Source organism: Falco punctatus (genome assembly GCF_963210335.1).
Source record: "Falco punctatus genome assembly, chromosome: 3".
Lineage (NCBI taxonomy): Eukaryota > Metazoa > Chordata > Aves > Falconiformes > Falconidae > Falco > Falco punctatus.
The window spans coordinates 118,263,425-118,281,002 of record NC_137582.1 but is presented as its reverse complement, the minus strand read 5'-3'; the positions used below and the strand labels follow the sequence as shown (position 1 = coordinate 118,281,002).

General features: G+C 43.0%; 1 protein-coding gene across 2 annotated transcripts in view; it reads right to left on the bottom strand.

Moving 5' to 3' along the window:
• Window positions 1-15,501, bottom strand: part of AGO3 (argonaute RISC catalytic component 3) — a 41,911-nt gene extending 26,410 nt beyond the window's left edge. For both annotated transcript variants that reach the window (XM_080381928.1, XM_080381929.1), the window contains exons 1-4: window positions 14,468-15,501; window positions 5,449-5,620; window positions 943-1,063; window positions 196-404 (exon numbers count right to left, since the gene is read on the bottom strand). In XM_080381928.1, coding sequence (XP_080238054.1) covers window positions 196-404; window positions 943-1,063; window positions 5,449-5,620; window positions 14,468-14,486 — 521 coding nt within the window. In that variant the 5' untranslated portion in view covers window positions 14,487-15,501. The remainder of the gene's footprint in view (window positions 1-195; window positions 405-942; window positions 1,064-5,448; window positions 5,621-14,467) is intronic.
• Window positions 15,502-17,578: the final 2,077 nt, after the last annotated feature.

Sequence of the window (17,578 nt, the reverse complement as noted above, 5' to 3'; positions counted from 1 at the left end):
GCTCTGAAGTTTAAATGGCTACAGAAATACACACTTGTACGTAATTAGCTTCAGTCTCCCCAGTTCAGCTAACCAGCTGTGCTGCCTAAGGGGAATGATCATTTTTTTCTTTTCACCTGTGAAGAAACAGGGATGAAGGTCTCCCAGTGGGGATACTTCAGGTAAAGACAGACTGCAGGAAGACAGTGAACCTACTTCATGGAGGGTAGGTGTCGTAGCACCACATCGACAGCGTGAACAGGGTTAGTGCTGATAGGTTTGTCTAGTTCCAGCGGCTCAGGCAAGGTTCTTCCCGTCAAAACTTCATGCAGCAAGTGCCAGCTCACCCGAGAAACAAACTTTATTGACACTTTGAAGGGACGATCTTTTCCACCTTCTCCCGGCAATGTCACATCCAAATCCACCTGGGTGGAGGAAGGAGAGAAAAAAACAAAACAAAAAACAAAACAGCAGCTGTTTAATCTCAAGTCTGGTAGCCTTGAATTCCCACTCCTTCCCATAGCTGGGCCAGAGCCTCACAACACATTTGCTAAAAGTACATTATCAAATGCACAAAATAAAGAGAACTGGGTCCTCACCAAGCAGAAGAGGATCACGTAACTTTTTGCCATCTTGAACCAGAAAACTCTTCAAACCAGAGAAACTCTGGTTTGATATTTTAATAGTACTTCACTGTAAGATGATGTATTACCATATGTAGAATTGAGTATTTAATAGATTCTGCTGTAGAAACAGGCTACCAAATTCTAGGGGAGGTTCCAAATGCAACTATTACATGCACATTTACATACACTGGAACTTGTGAAAATACATTGGAGGGACCCTACTTCAATATGGATGCTTTTTCTCAACTCAGTAGTATCAGAAGTAGGGCTTGTTTCTTTTTCTTCCCTATGAAGCCATTGCAACTATAATTTTTTTATTTTTTCCCAGTTATCTTACCCCAGTAGTGGCCACAGGAAGCGGATTGGCTGTATAGAGGCTTCTTTTCCCATCATAAACCGGTCTACGGTCCCCAAATATTGTCACTTTAAAATGCTGCACCATTGAGTCCACCACCTCCCTAGAAAAGTTGATATTTACATTGAAGATGTTTTCAAAGAAGTATCAGACTGGAACTGGCTCCCATACCCCCTGTGTTTTGCTGAAATAGTTTCAACAAACATATTACTGAACTATAGAACACCCAAGTGATATTCCAAAAAGGTGCTCCACATAATTCAACTAAAATAATAGATAAATACTGAAGAATAAAATCACTACCAACACAAATGCTTGAATACTGGAAAATATTGTTACTATAATGATTTCAGAAAGCCCTAGAGATGACCAAGACCTTTGGATAACCTTTTCCATAGAAAACAAGTACACACTTACCTTGGAAGACACCCACAAGCTAGTATTATGAAAAATGAGTACAAATGCCCAACTGAAAGCTATGCCAGTACCAAGTAACGTTCATCTGCTCTTCAATTAACAAGAGTTTTGAATTTTGCCTACACTGTATATAGAAGAGTATATACCCTAACAAAAAAAGTCTTCTCTAAGTCCTTAATAATCTGGGTTTTTCCCAACAGCCTGATGAAATTTGCACACATTCTCCTTTGTTATAACTTGATGGCAACAAAGAAAATAGTAACCTCATACAAGCGCTGAAATTACACTTTAAAAAAACACCATGAAATTTTCATCTTATATAAATAAGGCTTCTTGATACAAGTAGTAGATAGATCAGATCCAAAGAAGCTTTTGCAATACCTCGCATTTAAATTCTTTGGGGATTATTTGTGTTTCAGAGGCACAACAACCGTACCTTACTTGATACATCATTAATTCCCTTACTCTACAGGAACGAAACACTCTTCTTAAGCATATGCAAGCTAGCATCCTCTCAAAGCAAAAGCTTACTAGTATACTGTTTTCTAACCAGGCAATATTAACCTAAAGCCATTTTTGCTGGAAGACAATAAATAATGTCTACCTCTTCAAGTAAAATTAGCAGCAGTACTTTCACTTCTCAGCTGGGACTAGGGGAAAGGGAAAAGAAATTCTCCATTTCACAGTTCTCTGTGTCACTAAACTCTCAGAATCCAAGTTCTCTCACTGGCTAAAAGCACACTAATATACTCAAGCAACTTCAAAATATCTACTTAGTACTCAACTGCGCTCCTGCACAAGTCCACTTTATCTGACTGCCCCATTCTGCACTGATGCGCTGCTCCCTCACAACACTACGCACAGGGATCAGCGCACAAAACCTGTTTCCGTAAGTGCCAGCTTCTTGTCACATAACCTGTGACAAAGGCAGAGGGATAAAAGTTAGTGATGAAGAGTAGGAGCAAGAGGGAGAAAGCAAGAGGCTGTGTAACGCCGAACTTCCACACTAGAGCTCTCAGCTGTAGCTCTGCTTCAAAGCAAAGCACCATTTACCTTCTGCTTTCCAGTTCACAACACAGCGGAAACACGGGTAAAGGACATCGTGATAAAGGAAAGTGAAAAGGAAACAGAAGACACTCTAGGTTTTAAAGCCTCCCTCCAGCTAACAAAGGTGCAGGTGAATTTTAAAAAAGCAGCAACTATTCAGGAACTAAACCCCCTATTTATTCCAAATAAAAGCATGCAGACAGGATGTTAGTCAGAAACTATTTCAGCAGAGCTGAGTCTATGTAAATCCACTGGCAACTTAGAAATAACTTAGAGCATGCGAGAGGGAAAAAATATATTTCTAAGGGAAATTCTTCAAAGCAGGTATTTCAGTATACTAATTTTGATTTAGACTTATGAAAGCCATTCTTCTCTGCATAATCCAGAGCACACTATCTAAAGTAATTTAGTCAGCAGATACTAGGTCATTTTCTTTTAATTGGGCTCATTTATACAAGCTCTTGCAGTTTTTAACTAACATCTGCCACATTTTTACACACATGAAAGTTGGTAGTTAGTAATTTTAAATAACCAATTTCAGTTTCCTACTTTGAAAAAAATAGTAAGCATGCTAGACTTACCCTCAGCTTTCAGATTTTAAACTACAGCTTATATTAGAATTCATAATTTACATTTTTTCAAATTTGCTGTCAAATATCAATACAAACTTTGGTCTTTCATTTGAAAATATTTGACTACTAAAGCAACTTGTTTAGGTTTGCTGCCTGCGTTCAACTGGTCTTCTCAGCTTACCTTGACAAAACCCAGACAACTGCTTCTAGCAGTTGGTAACACGATAAAGAAAAGCCAGACAATGTTTTTACTGGTAGAGTAGAAAGCTGATGAGCTTCTGGACGAAGTTACATATGCATCTGAACTACACCTATACTACAACAACTACATTTATGAATGAGTAACCTCCAAAAGCACTTCAAATTAACTCCAGTCTATAAAAAGCACTTCTGGGAAACAACCAACACTCACACAAACTAACAAAAGTCAAAAGCAACAGTTAGATAATATGAGACCTGCAAAGTGTATGAAAAGTTGTATCAGCTGCAAACATGCTCTTCAGGAAATCATTACTTAGGTAAACAAAAATATTGACCATGTCACACAAAGTTAACTTTATAAACTCAAACCAAATGTTTTTGCCTCTCTCCACGTGAACTGAAAACTGCAAAGATACAGCATTTATCTAGAGCATAACCAACTAAAACAAGCTGTGAGACACACCAATTTTGGTTTTCAAAGGAAGCTGGAAATTACCCTACCAACAGGACCACAAAAGGGATTATTTTTTTTTTCTTGTAAATTTTAGCCAAAATTTAGTTGCTATTTTTAAAACAGCTTATTTCAAATGCACTATTTCCAAACATCTGTAGTTTTTCCCACCGTTGTGGAAACAACTCACAACACAGAATCACAGACTGTCACTGCTGGACAAACCAGAGTTCTTACAGCTTTGTCTCCCTTAGTCTATTTTAACCAAGCATTGCCATACAACAACAGCAACAAAAAAGTGGTTTTAGTCAACACATTTGAAGTGAAATTACATTTATCTTCATTACAAGATCACACTAGAAAAGAATCAGACATACAAACCAAGTCAGTTTAGAGCAGCTTATTTCTCCTTATGTGCCTATGAGCACAGCTTCACAAGCATTCCTCATTTAACAATATGGTAGTAAATTAACCTTTCATAACAGTAAGATTATATTAAATATTCACACAGAACTGTTATATCCCAATTTTAGCAATTTATTAATTTCCTTTTAATTAATACTTAACAGGGGTATTTATAAAGCCTTTGTAACAGCAGTATGCAACTAGCAGGGAGGGAAAAAAATCAGTCAGAATCAGGCCTTAGCAATATGTTATTGTTAAAATGTAAAAAAACAGAATTGCAGATGAAAGAGGAAATAATTGCTTTTCAGCTACCCTGAACTTTAACTGATGAAACAATTTCACAAGAAACTAACACGTAACTCCTCTCAAAAAAATTATTCAACGCAGAGAAGAAATACAGGAAATACAAAATGTTGTAATCTTTAAAAAGCAAAAATTACAGCTTTACTATCACGTTTTCAGTTAACCGCTCTTTCTTTGGAGGCTCCTCTGGCTCCCAAAATGTATGAGGTTTCGGACAAAATACATATCTAAAAAGCTGTACTAGCAATCTGTTAAGGCTGAAGAGGACAGCTCTCAATATGTACCGTTTGCTGGATCACTAAATGAACAGAGATACAGAACATGAACATATTCCCTGCATTTAACCAGAAATTTAGCAAAAGTAGTCTAGCAAGGGATTTAACTGACCCTAATACATAGCAGACATGAAAATAAGATGGGATACAATGTGCTATATAGCAATAGAGAAAGGACACAGGTGGAGCTCAAGAGAAGTCTAACCATTTCAAAGATACTAAGCTGATTGCATGAAATGTCTATTAACAAGGGGGAAAACAGTTTGTGTGCAGTGCTTTCATACCACTACCCCTAATGGAAGCTTCCCAGCTGAAGGCCGTCTCCTCCTACACCTACAGCAATGGCTTTTAGTCAGTAGCTTCTGACCACAGTACCCCAGTGAATTAAACTGGGGAACCTTCAGATTAATCAATGCTGAAGTGTACCTCAATATCAACTCAGGGTAAGAGCACCCATGGGAGCAGATTCCTGCTACCTCACATGATTCCACACCGCAACCAAAACCAGTAACTGCCTATAGCTATACCATATTTATGTTGCCCTGAAGAATGGGGGTTGATGCCAAACAGCTCACAAACTACTGTGACCACCAACGGTTGCCCCACTTCACAGCATCTGGTCACAACCAAACTGAAGAGAACCTGGAAAAGGCTCTGCATCCATCTCTCAGATGTTTGTGAGAATTTGCACACAGGTATCCATAGCATAAAACTCAGATTTTTAAGATACATAGAGACTAGATTTACTTCAGTAGGTCCCACTTCCTTAAAAATTTCAGTATCAGTATAATTTACAACACAACTTTCACCTTCTTACCTGTTCACCCTCCGAGGACACTTATCTGGTTTGATATCCACCTCATAGAGGTAGACATCAATCTTTGGGATTTCAACTTGGAAGCAGTTGGCCAGCAGTTTAATGGGTTTGCCCATGGTGCCATAGCCAGGACGTCTGGGCACCATGAGTAGGGGCTGTGCCCCGACGGGTCCTGTGAAAGAAAAAAATGTCACAGATTAGAAGATAAGCACAACAGACAAGCTGTGTTGCAAAGGCACTACTTGCTTCTATTTCAGCAGTTTAAAAATACATAAGGCTCCTTGCATTTGCAGGTACATGTACTTGCCTCCAATTGAGACTTACTAATGCACCCCCTTTTTTTCAGACTCAGGCTATTCCCTGAATCAACTAGAGGACGAGCAGGCAGGCAGCAGAGCCAGCAGGCTGGAGGAAGGGAAAGCTAGCTGTACCGAACAGCACACATCAAACAGCGCGCTAACCTGTTAAATTCCCAACTAACACTTGCCCATTTTCCCTCCTTGAGCCTCCACCCACATCCGAACTGTTCTCTCACAGATGAGTTTCAGCTTCTGCGATCGGCACGGGTGCTCTTCCTTGTAAGAATTCACTATCGTGCAAAGTCTGTCTGCTGTTAAAGCACAAGCTTCACAAGTCTTTTCTGAACACCCCAGTAATAACAAAGTTGCTGCAAAACCAAAAATACCGAAGCAGTTCTGGATTGACGCATGTTGTTTGCGACAAACTCTTAATTTCATTGCCATTACTAGAAGACAGATTACTCTTTAATTTTGCTGGCTGAAAATGGATGAAGAGTAAAACTACTACCTCCTGTGTAACCGCACCGGTAAAGCCAAGTGGCCAGAAGAGGAAAAACTCAAGTTAGGACACAAGATTGTAAAACTCTTATTTACTTATACATTAGAGAGGAATATGCATAGCTGCTCAAAGAAACCATCAAAATCCACAATAAGAGATGGGTATTCTGAAAGTCAGCTGTTTTCCGTCTACGTTACATTTTCACTTCTCTATTTATTTTGCATCACTTAGATGAGAATCCTCAGCTCAAGATCTGGGTTATTCATGCCTTACAAAACCAAACACAGTAGTAAACACAGTCCACTTTCAAGAATTTCTACTGGCATTTCCACTAAACATCTCTTCCCCGTCAAGAAACAAAAACAAACCCAAAATGCTTTGTAGACCAAGTTTTTAAAAATTACTCATCGTACAAATGTCATGATTTACAGAGCATTTGATTAAGTTAAAAGTCCCCCCCCACACTCCTACTCAGTGACGCAGATAGCAATTCCAGCCCACTCATTTTCATAGAAGAGTTAAAATGTCAAGTGCTGGTAAAAACGTCTTATTTGCCTTTTGATTAATCTCTACCATTCCTGGAAAAAATCACATTACCTTGAAGGAAACCCTGTACCGAGTAAGAACAGGTGAACATCAAAGCTAAGTTTCACTGTAACATTTGTCTGGCTCTACACAGAAACCTACCAAAAAATTCTGAGTGGGCTTGGCTTAGAGCCATGAAACAAACACATAAACCAAGAACCATCATTTAAAACACCCTCACAGACTCAGCTCATGCAAAACTTGTTCCAAGCATCTGTTCTCTTCAACTTTTTCTTCATTTTAATACTGTCACACGAGTAAAAGCAACTCTACAATTTACTCCAGATATATTTTCAAATATAAGCATATGCAAAAAATTACTACTAAACATCTGAGTGACACAAATGACTCAACAGCTTATTTTAATATTACAAAGACATACATGCCATAGCTTGTATTTAGTTCATATCTGTAGGAAATGCTAAAAAACCCTGCTGAAATAAAGATAACATTAAAAAGATTGCTATAGTCTGGGCTGCCCTGTCTCCCCCCACCCCATTTGTTAAAAATCACGTAAAATGTGAAAACGGTTGCTAAAATCTGCCAGCACAGAAGCAACAGTCAGTGTGAAGCCAACCTTCATGAACCTTACATGAAGAAGTTGAAGTCCATGAACAGGGACATACGGCATGGCTGAAACCTTTGCCTCCATCTCCTCTAGAAAACTCCACCAAGTTGAACTTTTTAACTAAGCAATCAGCTGCTGGAGAAGAAATAAACCCCTTCGCAGGAATGCTATCCTGTTGTTTACCCCTTCGCTTAGATTAGCGGAATCCTAGAGATGAACCGCACAGGGGCAAAAACTTGAAACTGAGAAATTATGTTTGGTTACTAATACGAGGCAGGGTGCACTTCAAAATCCTGGGGCGTAAAATAAATGCTCTGCTCAAAGCCAAGTATGCAAGCAGGCCTCCAACCTCTGCTCCTTGGAAAAGTGCTGAACAAAACAAGAAAATACCAGTTGTTAAGACAAAGGCTTTCTTTAGCCTCACTCGTTCAGCCGTACCACACACGGCTCCGCAGGAAACAGCTTGCTCTGGCAGCAGTTAGAACACAGATTTTGGCAAATGGGAATTAAGCGACCAATAAATGAATGAGAAGTGCAGGTCTACACACTATTCAGGAATGATATTTAAAAATGCAGCTGATTTTGTTACCATTTTGTGCGATACACATGCTCTCTTGGACAAGTTAACCTGAAAACATGAGTATGTCGTAACTCAATCCTGCTACCACTGTCCAAATACACTAGCACCCACTCGGAGTATCCTGCTTTCAAAATACACTAAACAGCCAGATTGCACGTTGTTAAAGTCTGTGTCACCGACTTCAAACCTGTGACTCAAACCCCAATAAAACATAAATAACAAGCGACGCTCTCTGAGGACAGCTACTGCTCCCGTATCGTATCAGTGACTCACCCAACCTCATGCCTAAGTCCTGTGTCAAGCTAATGGAAATAAACATACAAACCCAAAGTACTCAAAGTAGTATTCTTCTGAACAGCACAAAGTGCCTATAGTTGGCAGCAGGCTGATTCCTCTGTGTTATTTAACCATTGCAAAACCAAAGTGTTAAAGTTTCAAAGAAAACCTTTGCCGAAGCACTACCGCAGCAGGGGGGGACGTGCCAGCTCCCAGTGTCCCAGGAGAGCAGCTCTGCACTGAACAGTTGCCCTCAAGTTTTAAAGGAGAAACTTTTTTGGTTTTAAGAATTTATTATTACTCTGCCATCAGAGCATCTGATATGTACACATGCCTTAAAAAAAGTTCTTAAAAATCCAAGAACCCCCCCCCCCCCCCCAACAAACCAAGTCTGTTTAGCATGCCAGAAGAGTACCCAAGTCATAAAACTAGTTAAGGAAAGTCTCCAGCGCTGACAGGCATCTGGTCCACGGCGCAGAACAACAAATACACAAACAGAACTAAAGCTGGCACTTCAGACAGGTTGTTGGACGGCTTTTATGCAGCATGAGAGTATGTTTCAAGAAGATACAAGATCCATCACTAAATAACTTGAACCTTCCAACGTACTCATTAGAAAACCTACAGGAAAAACCAGCAGAGAAACTATTTAATTAAGTATTTAAATCAGTAATAACACTAGGTAGGAAAAAATAATCTCTTCAGGACCCAAAGGTATATCAATTTATAGATTACCATTCGTTGCATTTGCTGAAGTCATTTATGAACATCCTTCAGCAACGTTGGAAGGTTTTTCTCACGAGTGAATGCTCAATAAACAAGTAGGAGCAAAAGCTCTTATAATCTTGTCTGCAAAACAGCCAAATACTACACCCAGAAAGTTCTATCTACCACATTTTTGTACAGCAGCACACAAAGACCATGGCTGGCTCCCTAACAGTCTAGAAGGAAGTATCTTGAATCCCCATTGCATTTCCCAGGGGATTTACACTGGTGTTTCCCACGGGCACATACAGGACATCACTGTGCGACCTGTGCCTGCCGCGCTGTGCTGGGTAACGTGCCCAATAACCTCCGTCCCATAATGATGTAGATTGCTGATGAGACGGAAGATATTTTGAAGAGCTTTGTTCATATGTACTCTAGTATCTCAACAAAATCCAGAAAGAGATGGAAAAGAGAACTGCCACTTTTAGAGGGCTTAATGGAGAAAATAGTATTTCCAAATGTTTTTGAAAAATCGCTAACATAGAGTAAGTGTATTGTTTATGAAATACACTCTGAAGAAAAAGCTCATAACCATACTGCTTGTTCAAAGAGCTAATGTTTGGAGTATCATTAAAAATACGTGGACAAGGAAATTAATTTCAAGTGTGATTCCATGGCACCTCTGCCAACAGAACCATTTACTCCAACAGAACTTGAAAGCAGTGAAGATTTGCAGTTGTCACTATTCAGATCCACAATTCAAAAATTCCCATTTCAGTCAGATCATATTCCAAACCAATATGTTAGTCGCTCTAACGGTTTAAATGAGCTCTGAATCAGAAACTTTTCTTCCATGGAATTATAGATGTTATAATAAAGATTAAGCACAACAAAAAATGACTGCAATTTCTATGGCAATACAGCCAGCAGTATAGAACACATCTGGCGTGCATCCAAAACACAGGCTTGAATCTACCTAGCAACAAAACGAAGCCCTAATCGGAATAATGCCTGAACAGAAAGAGCAGAAGCACAGAAACCTTGAAATACTTTCAGCAAACCATTTAAAGAACATTGAAGCTTTTGGCATGCAGAAGTGTTTTACAGCATGAAGCAAAATACTGATTTGTAGCAAGATGCTAATTGAAAATACAGATTTCCTTACACAATCCTTTCCTTACATAGTACCATGCTTCCAGCAAAAAAATATCCTTTTTCCTACTGTTGCTTCAGCATTATAGAACAAAAAAAAAAATAAATCACAGACGATTACTTAATAGTTTTGTTTAGAAAATGGTTCTAAATCTCTAATTAAATGGGTGACTGAACAGCCTTAAACAGATGATAGAGGACTTAGCAGGTAAAATATTACTTAAACCGTGGCTCAGTAACACAAGGCAGATTTGGCTAACAGATCCTATCCTCAGGCTGGAGTCTGCACCTGGGAGAAAGCTCTCCATGGTGCTTTCCATGGGGGGAAGATTCCCTTTCAGAGGGCCCCTGGCCTCTGCCTGGACTCAGAGGCCCAGCCTGTGGAACTCAAAGAAAATCCTATCACTATCAAAAATTAAGTTAATTCTACGTATATAAAAAATAAAGATAGGGAAGATTATAATTACACGTTGGTTCCAATAACTGAGCTCTGCTCTTATGCTAGAAATCATGGATTGTCTTATTTCTGTAGCTGCAGCCTCGCTGGGTGGCATTACATTATTTATGAGTAATGCAATCCACGTTTTCTTAACATTCCTGCTCACAATTTAGGCTTCCCCCCCCCACACACCCCAAGGTTTCAGATAATAGCTCATGTTAAAACTCATCAAAAGCCAACATTTTGATGCCACACTCAGCGATAGCCAACTGTGCAAGTAAATACTAGTGCGCTAACTTGTTCTATCCTAACAAAGTTACAAAAAAAGACAGTGAAGTGTTCTGGAAGCATTTACAAGATAATAAACGCCTCTAAACCATTAAACCCAATACCTAATCATAAAGAACTTCACTCCCCAAAAAGCAGCTTATATGCACGTTGTAAGGTTAATACCTATAACAACTCCAGGAGAAGAGAACTTGACAGCCCCCACGCAGCAAGACATTTCCCTCGAAGGTATTTCCACAGACCAAAATTAGGAAGGTAAACTGACTTAGTGCTGTGTGTAGATATACCATGTTTTGCCACCAAAAGAAACCTTTACCAGCATGTACTTGCACTTACACTAAAAAAAAAAAAAAACACTTTCCAAGAAAGTACATGATTTTTAACACACATCTTTATTACCCTGCTTTCACAGTTACTATTTTGAAAATTAGGTTAATTCCTTCTCCATACTCACTAACTTTGAACTGCTGCAATGGAGCATGAAACACACTGCCCATCTACCTGCTCTTTAGGTTTCAAATTCAAGACACAAGCAGCTCCCTTTTTTCCAATTTACTGCCTGGAAAACATCTAAGAGCAGAACACCAAGATCTGAGACACACAGTCATATTACTGAATTTAGAACCACATGACCAGAAAGTTCCTTGCAGGATAAAAGACAATTTTAACAGTTACTTTAAACGTAATACTAAGATTTACGTTACATCCTAACAAGTTTTGCATGTAAGCAAAATAAAAAGTAGCAATAAATTCACAACAGATCTCACTGTTTTCAGAACAATGCATTAGAGCACAAAAAAATTAAATACTGTGACTGAAGAACATGAACAAAACTGATTGGTATCCAACTATAAACTTTAATTAAGAGGTAAATGCTTTGCATGACAGTCTGGTTACAGAGTCTAGCCTAATGAGAGAGAAAAATTCCTTGAGTTATCAAGATATCTCTGACTACTTGGCAAGTCACCCTGCTTGCTGCTACTTCTTGCTCTAAATTCAACACAAGTCTGAGGACCATCAGCTGAATTTTCACATTATCCAGTAAAATTGCAAAACATCAATTGCAGGCTGGCTTCAGCTCTTTGCTGTAGCAGTCGGCTGGAGTTAGATACAGTAGGAAACTGTGGTTCAATTAGAGTATTGTTTAAACACATACCAGATGTGTCGAAAGGCAGATAAGCTGTATATTCCTGTCACTTCTTTTAATTCCTACAGGAAATTAGCTCAAGGAATATCCCAACACTAAGGAAGTAAAGCTACCAGGATGAAACAATTTGTAAAGCTCATATTATGAGTCAAACACCTTCCACTGCAACTCCATAAAAAAACTTCCATTGTACCTCACATTACACGCACTCTGGAGTAGAATAACTTTTGAAGGTACCTATGATTCATTCCTCTTCCCTCCTCTACCCACCCACAAAACTGTAGCTTTTAATGGTCCTCCCAAATTACTTCTCTTAACACAGAAAGAAAAAAAGTGAATTCTCAGCATTTAAACTGCCCAAAGTTTGTGTAGAAAAGCAAACAGAAGATTAAAGATGTCCATAGTGCTTCATTAAAAATATACCACACTAGAGCGAAAAAACCCACAACAATTTCACACTTTTTTTAAAAACAAAAAGCTTTGAACTTTGAAGGAACAATTTATGAAATGCAAATGAAGACATACATAGCACTCTGATTTGACTCAATCATACCACAGAGGATCCCTGGTTCCACGGTAGCACTGGTTTAATACACCTGCCTTTTGGAAGTTTACTTACCACTCTCCAGGTGGGAAGCATGATGCATGACACTGAATTCCATCTGTTCCCAAGAGCTGCTTTTATTTTGCTTCACCTTTACACAGTGAGCATTTTCTTTCTATTCCTCAGTTTACTTCATTTCCCCATAGCCTGGACACTGAATAGCCAGCTTCACGTCCTTTAAACTACATCCTACTTTAAACTCTGTTCAAATTAGATGAGCTAGAAAAGGCATACTTTCTAGATTCCCTAGGCTGACCCTATCACACAAATGGGAACATACCTACAGCACTGCTTCACTGAGATGTGCTGGCACGTGCTTCCATTCTTTACTCCAGCTATACTCACAACTATCTTTGTTCCCCCCTCTCTCTTAGTCTATCTCATCCATATTTTCCCCTCACACACACAAAAGGAAGCACACCTTGATGTCCTTCTCCCTTTTATGACAGAACTTTAACCCTTCTTTGCTCAGTCGAGGATGGTTTGTGTCCTCCTGTACCAATACTGATGTCTGATGGCCAGAAGGTTCCCTGAAACACGGGATGTTAACAACGCGCTTCATGCTATCCTCAATACACAGCAGACAGAAAGAAACATCCGCCACGCTGAACACTGTGCTGAGTGGGCTGAGCCCATCAGGGGCACTGTCTGAGAGCATGCTCTGCTCAAATCTAACATATTGTAGCCTCACAACAGGTAAACTCGCACCAAAGAAAAACCAAAAGGCTTACAGGCTACTCTCGCAAATCTATTTCTTATCATAAGACAACTAGACTTGTACCAGGTTGCAAGCAAAGTTTATTTTACACATCCAGTTTACGACCATCTGAATTCCACCAGATCGCTAAAATACTTCCAACTCCATCACACACCTCATTAAGCAAGGACAATAGCTTAGGTGGCAAGTTTTTCCAGCCGAATCCATCATTCTCTTGAATCTCCACAGAAGTTACAAAGGTATCTATGCATGAAGAGATGAAAATGCATGTTTTGCATTGACCCTTCAGCCTCCCACTCAGATTTCCACTAGCTGTGGCACCTCTGGAAACAACAGAAATGGAAATCCAAGTGGCTTTTGACGTTCTCTTTGACATCCAGCTCCATCACGAACTGCTGATGAAGCGCTGCCCAAATCTGAACTCTCCTACCACTTCTCCACGAGCCTTGAAGCTGAACTTATTTCTCCAACTCCCCAACAACATTTTAAACACAAAGTTCATCACAACTAAGCATGTGCTTCGCACAGAAAAGGATCAAACGACCGAAAGCAAAACCGTAAGGCTCCGGGGGGAGGCTGTAGCGGCGCAGGTCTCCCCAAGGCGGGGGGATGAGCCTTAAATTCCAGCGTCCAGCGGCACAAGGGGGAACCCCCCCGCGCTGGCCTGGCAGAAGGTGCCGCAGGGAGCCCGGTGGGTGCAGCCACGTTCGCCAGGCGGTGCCTCGGAGGCAGCACCGCCGTTACAGCATTATGCAAGCCGGCCTGCAGCCGCTGCCGGGGAAACACCAGTTATGAAATGCAACCAAAAAAATTCCTCCTCGGCTACGTCGGGCACCGGGCGGCAGAGCGGGACGCGGTGCTGGGCGCCCCCCCTTTACAGAAGCGCTAACAGAAGAGATCCCGCGGCTCCCCCCTCGCCGGCGGGGCTGAGCTCCCCGCCCGCCACCCCCCGCGGCCCCACGGCTGCGGCCCGGCCCGGCGCTGCCCTGCGGCGCACGGCCCGGGGCGGTGGGGAGCCCCCGCTCGGCCAGGCGTCGGCGGGCGGCAGCGCGGGGCAGGGCCGGCCGCCTCACCCCCCCGGCCCGGTGTCCCCCGCCCCCCCCCTGCGGCCCGGTCCGCAGCCGAGCCACGCCAGCCCGCCCCGCCGCGCACCCACCTGCGCTGCCGATTTCCATTCATGGAGCTGGGCGCAGCCGCTGGGGGCTGCGGGCTCCGCCGCGGAGCCGGGCCCGGTGGCCGGCTCGGGGCTCCCCTCGGCTGCGGCTGGGCGGCGGCCCGCCCCGCTCCCCGCAGGCCCCGGCGCGGCGCCTCGGCCGCCCGGAGCTCCCGTCCCCTCAGGCGGCGGCGGCGGCGCGCGGCGAGCGGAGCCCCCCGGGCGGAAGTTGCGTGGCCGCCCGCAGCCCCGGCTAGCGCTGCCACTCTGCCCCGCCGCGCGCGCGCGCGCGCCACCCCCCCTTCCCTAAACCGCCGGAAGTCCCGCCTCCGCACGCCGGGCCGCGCGCTCTTTCCGGGGGCGGTGCTTCCGGGCGCCGGGGACGCGCGGGAAGGAGGCGGGGCCGGAAGTAGCCGCGGGTGCGCGGTTGCTGGGCGACGGAGCGCGGGCGGGAAAGGCGGCGGGAGCGGCTGGAGCCACCTCAGGGCCGGGACAACCCCGGGGCCGGGGCTGAGGCGCGGGGCGAGTCCCTTGGTCACGGCCGGTGCCGCGGAGCTGTGTGCGGAGGGCGGGCTCTGGCCGTGCCCCAGCCCCGCAGCAGCACGCCGGGCCGGCCCCGCGGGGGCCTCAGCAGCCATACCTGGGAGCCCGGGGCTGGGTTCCTCCCCCATCGCCTCAGAGAGGCAGATTTTCAAGTAGAAAGCGTAACCGCGGCCTTCTTTCTTTCCCTTCCAGCCTGCCGAACACACACCGCGGTGGTTGTGGCGTACGACAGCTTCTAGGACTTCTAGCCCAGCTCCAAATGATTTACGTTGCCGAGTTTTTAATCCTCACTACATCTCCCAGAAGAAAACCCACGCCTCGGCCTTAGTCACACGCAAGAACATAGCACCCTGCGAGCATTCCCGTTCTCAGGATGCAGCAGCACACTGGGCGGGAGTACTGATGGCACTGACACGTTCCGCACATGCTGCCACGAGCGCCAACTGGGTACGCCAGCTTTTTCCTCTGCGCTGAGAAAGCTGGTAATGCACGTATGGTGTATGGCTGCAGTGCCTGGGAAACAGCACTGCAAGAACACAGGGGAGAGAGCTGCTGACGGGAGGGCTTGGAGGGTGAAGCACAAAGCCAGGCAACTGTAGGCAAGGCTAAAACATTAAACGCTGCTGCAGATAATGAGGGTGCACGTGTGACTATGCAGCCTTCCTCCCACAAGGCTTTAAAGCAGCCTTCTTGGGGACTAAGATGTAAAGACATCTGACAAGCATGCACTCAACTGACTAAAAAAACCTGAAAATGCACATTATCCTTCAACATTCCCATAACAACCAATGGATTGACATCAGGCTTCTGTTTATTTTTCCAATTTGCAGAGAAGCTATGAGACTCTTAAGTAACTAGGGCTGATGAGAAGAATAAACACTGATTCACTACATCAGCATAAATTCAGAGCATATGTCTGCCTTTTCTCAGTTTTTGGCAGTGTTCTGAACAAAATTTAGTACCCCGTTGTTACAGATTTGGTACACAAACTGTCACCAAACAAGCAGAGGGTGAAATAAGCAAAGCAATTGTGTGCACGTGGGGAAGCGATTCAGAGGTACCAGGCTCAGTGGTGGGTCAGGCAGCGGCACCCTTATCTCTGTTTCCTCTGCTCCCCAGGTGGTCATTTTTTGGTAAGAAAGGTATACCAGGACTTGTCCAAGCAGGTTTGAACCTACTAGTCCTTATGAAGATAAGATGTCTCCCTTCCTGGTAGTGAGAGGGGCACTCCCCCAGATAAACAGCCAGGGAGGTACGGAAGAACCAAAACTTTGGCCCAGCAGAAGAGGTGTTTTGAGATTCCTTAACCAAATTTCAGAAACATTATTTAAAATGACCATCCAAGAGGGTGCCAGCTAAATTAGTCTTTAGAAGTGTAAATGTAGTTAACAGGTAAGCTACGCAGTAAGGATGATTTTAAAACCATGCAAATGAAAAGAAAGCTACTAGAGTATTTCCTTAGCTGAAATCCTGAGAGGGAAGGGGAAATTCAATCCCATAGATCAAGCAGATATGGCGGAGGGAGATGTCTCTGCAAAATGCACATACCTTAGAGGCATGCAAGCACTTCTGGTTCTGCAGCTTAGGCCACTGTAATGGGAACCAAGGGCCAGGGCTCAAATGCCAATCTAACATTTGAAACCGAGGAGTCCGACTTGTTTTCCAGGAGTTCAGACCCAGCTGCACAAGGCACAATTTTCTCTTACACCTCTCACAAAAACAGCCCCCTTGAAACTCTAAAAGAAGATTTCTGTTATATAGTAGGACTCCTTTTAAGAAAGGTGATACAATCTTAAGAGCAGCAGGAGGAGGTGTGCTGAACCCATACAGGTGCTCATTCAGTACAATACATTCTGCATGCTACAGTTTAAGTAAATTAGGTAGCGAGTACGTGCATGCCATTAGCAAGCACTTCCTTAAAATTGCTTAGCATTATTCAAAAACCCAGTTGCAGCTCAACTGCTAAATAATTCATCGTTTAAAGGTATGTCAACACACGTTTGCAAGGTAAAGCACAAGCAGATCCAAAGAATCCACAGGATGGCAACCCTAAGACAGGACCATAAGCTGTTGGCACTGGAGAGGACTAGGACGTATGCAAGCAATTCCAAAGCTGGGGAACGAACGTTAAACATGATGCATTACAGAAACCCATTGGATCAAGTTTAACCCCAACCCAAAAGGAATCTGAAATCTGTCCTTAAAGCACCTTGCAGCCAACAGCCTTTTACATCCCCCAAAACACCCAAAGTGGCTGGAGAAGCAGCGTATTTTAATGTTATGCTTCTGGTATCTGGTAACTCAAGGAGCTCAAATTAAATCAGTTCTCAGATGGATGGAATTTGAATAAAAAGTGGAATTGGCTACCACATTCCAAGAAGTTTTAAGCACATATTTGTTCACTTAAGTGTTTCTCTCATCAAATTGAAATCTGGAAGGTGAAGCTTTTGGATCCTCCACAGTTATCTGATGCAATTCAGCTACAGTCAGCATTTCACTGTTTGTCCCCAAGCCTTTCTCAAGTGAAGGGCCAGGACTGCGCACGTACCTTCCCCACGCAATCTGACTCAG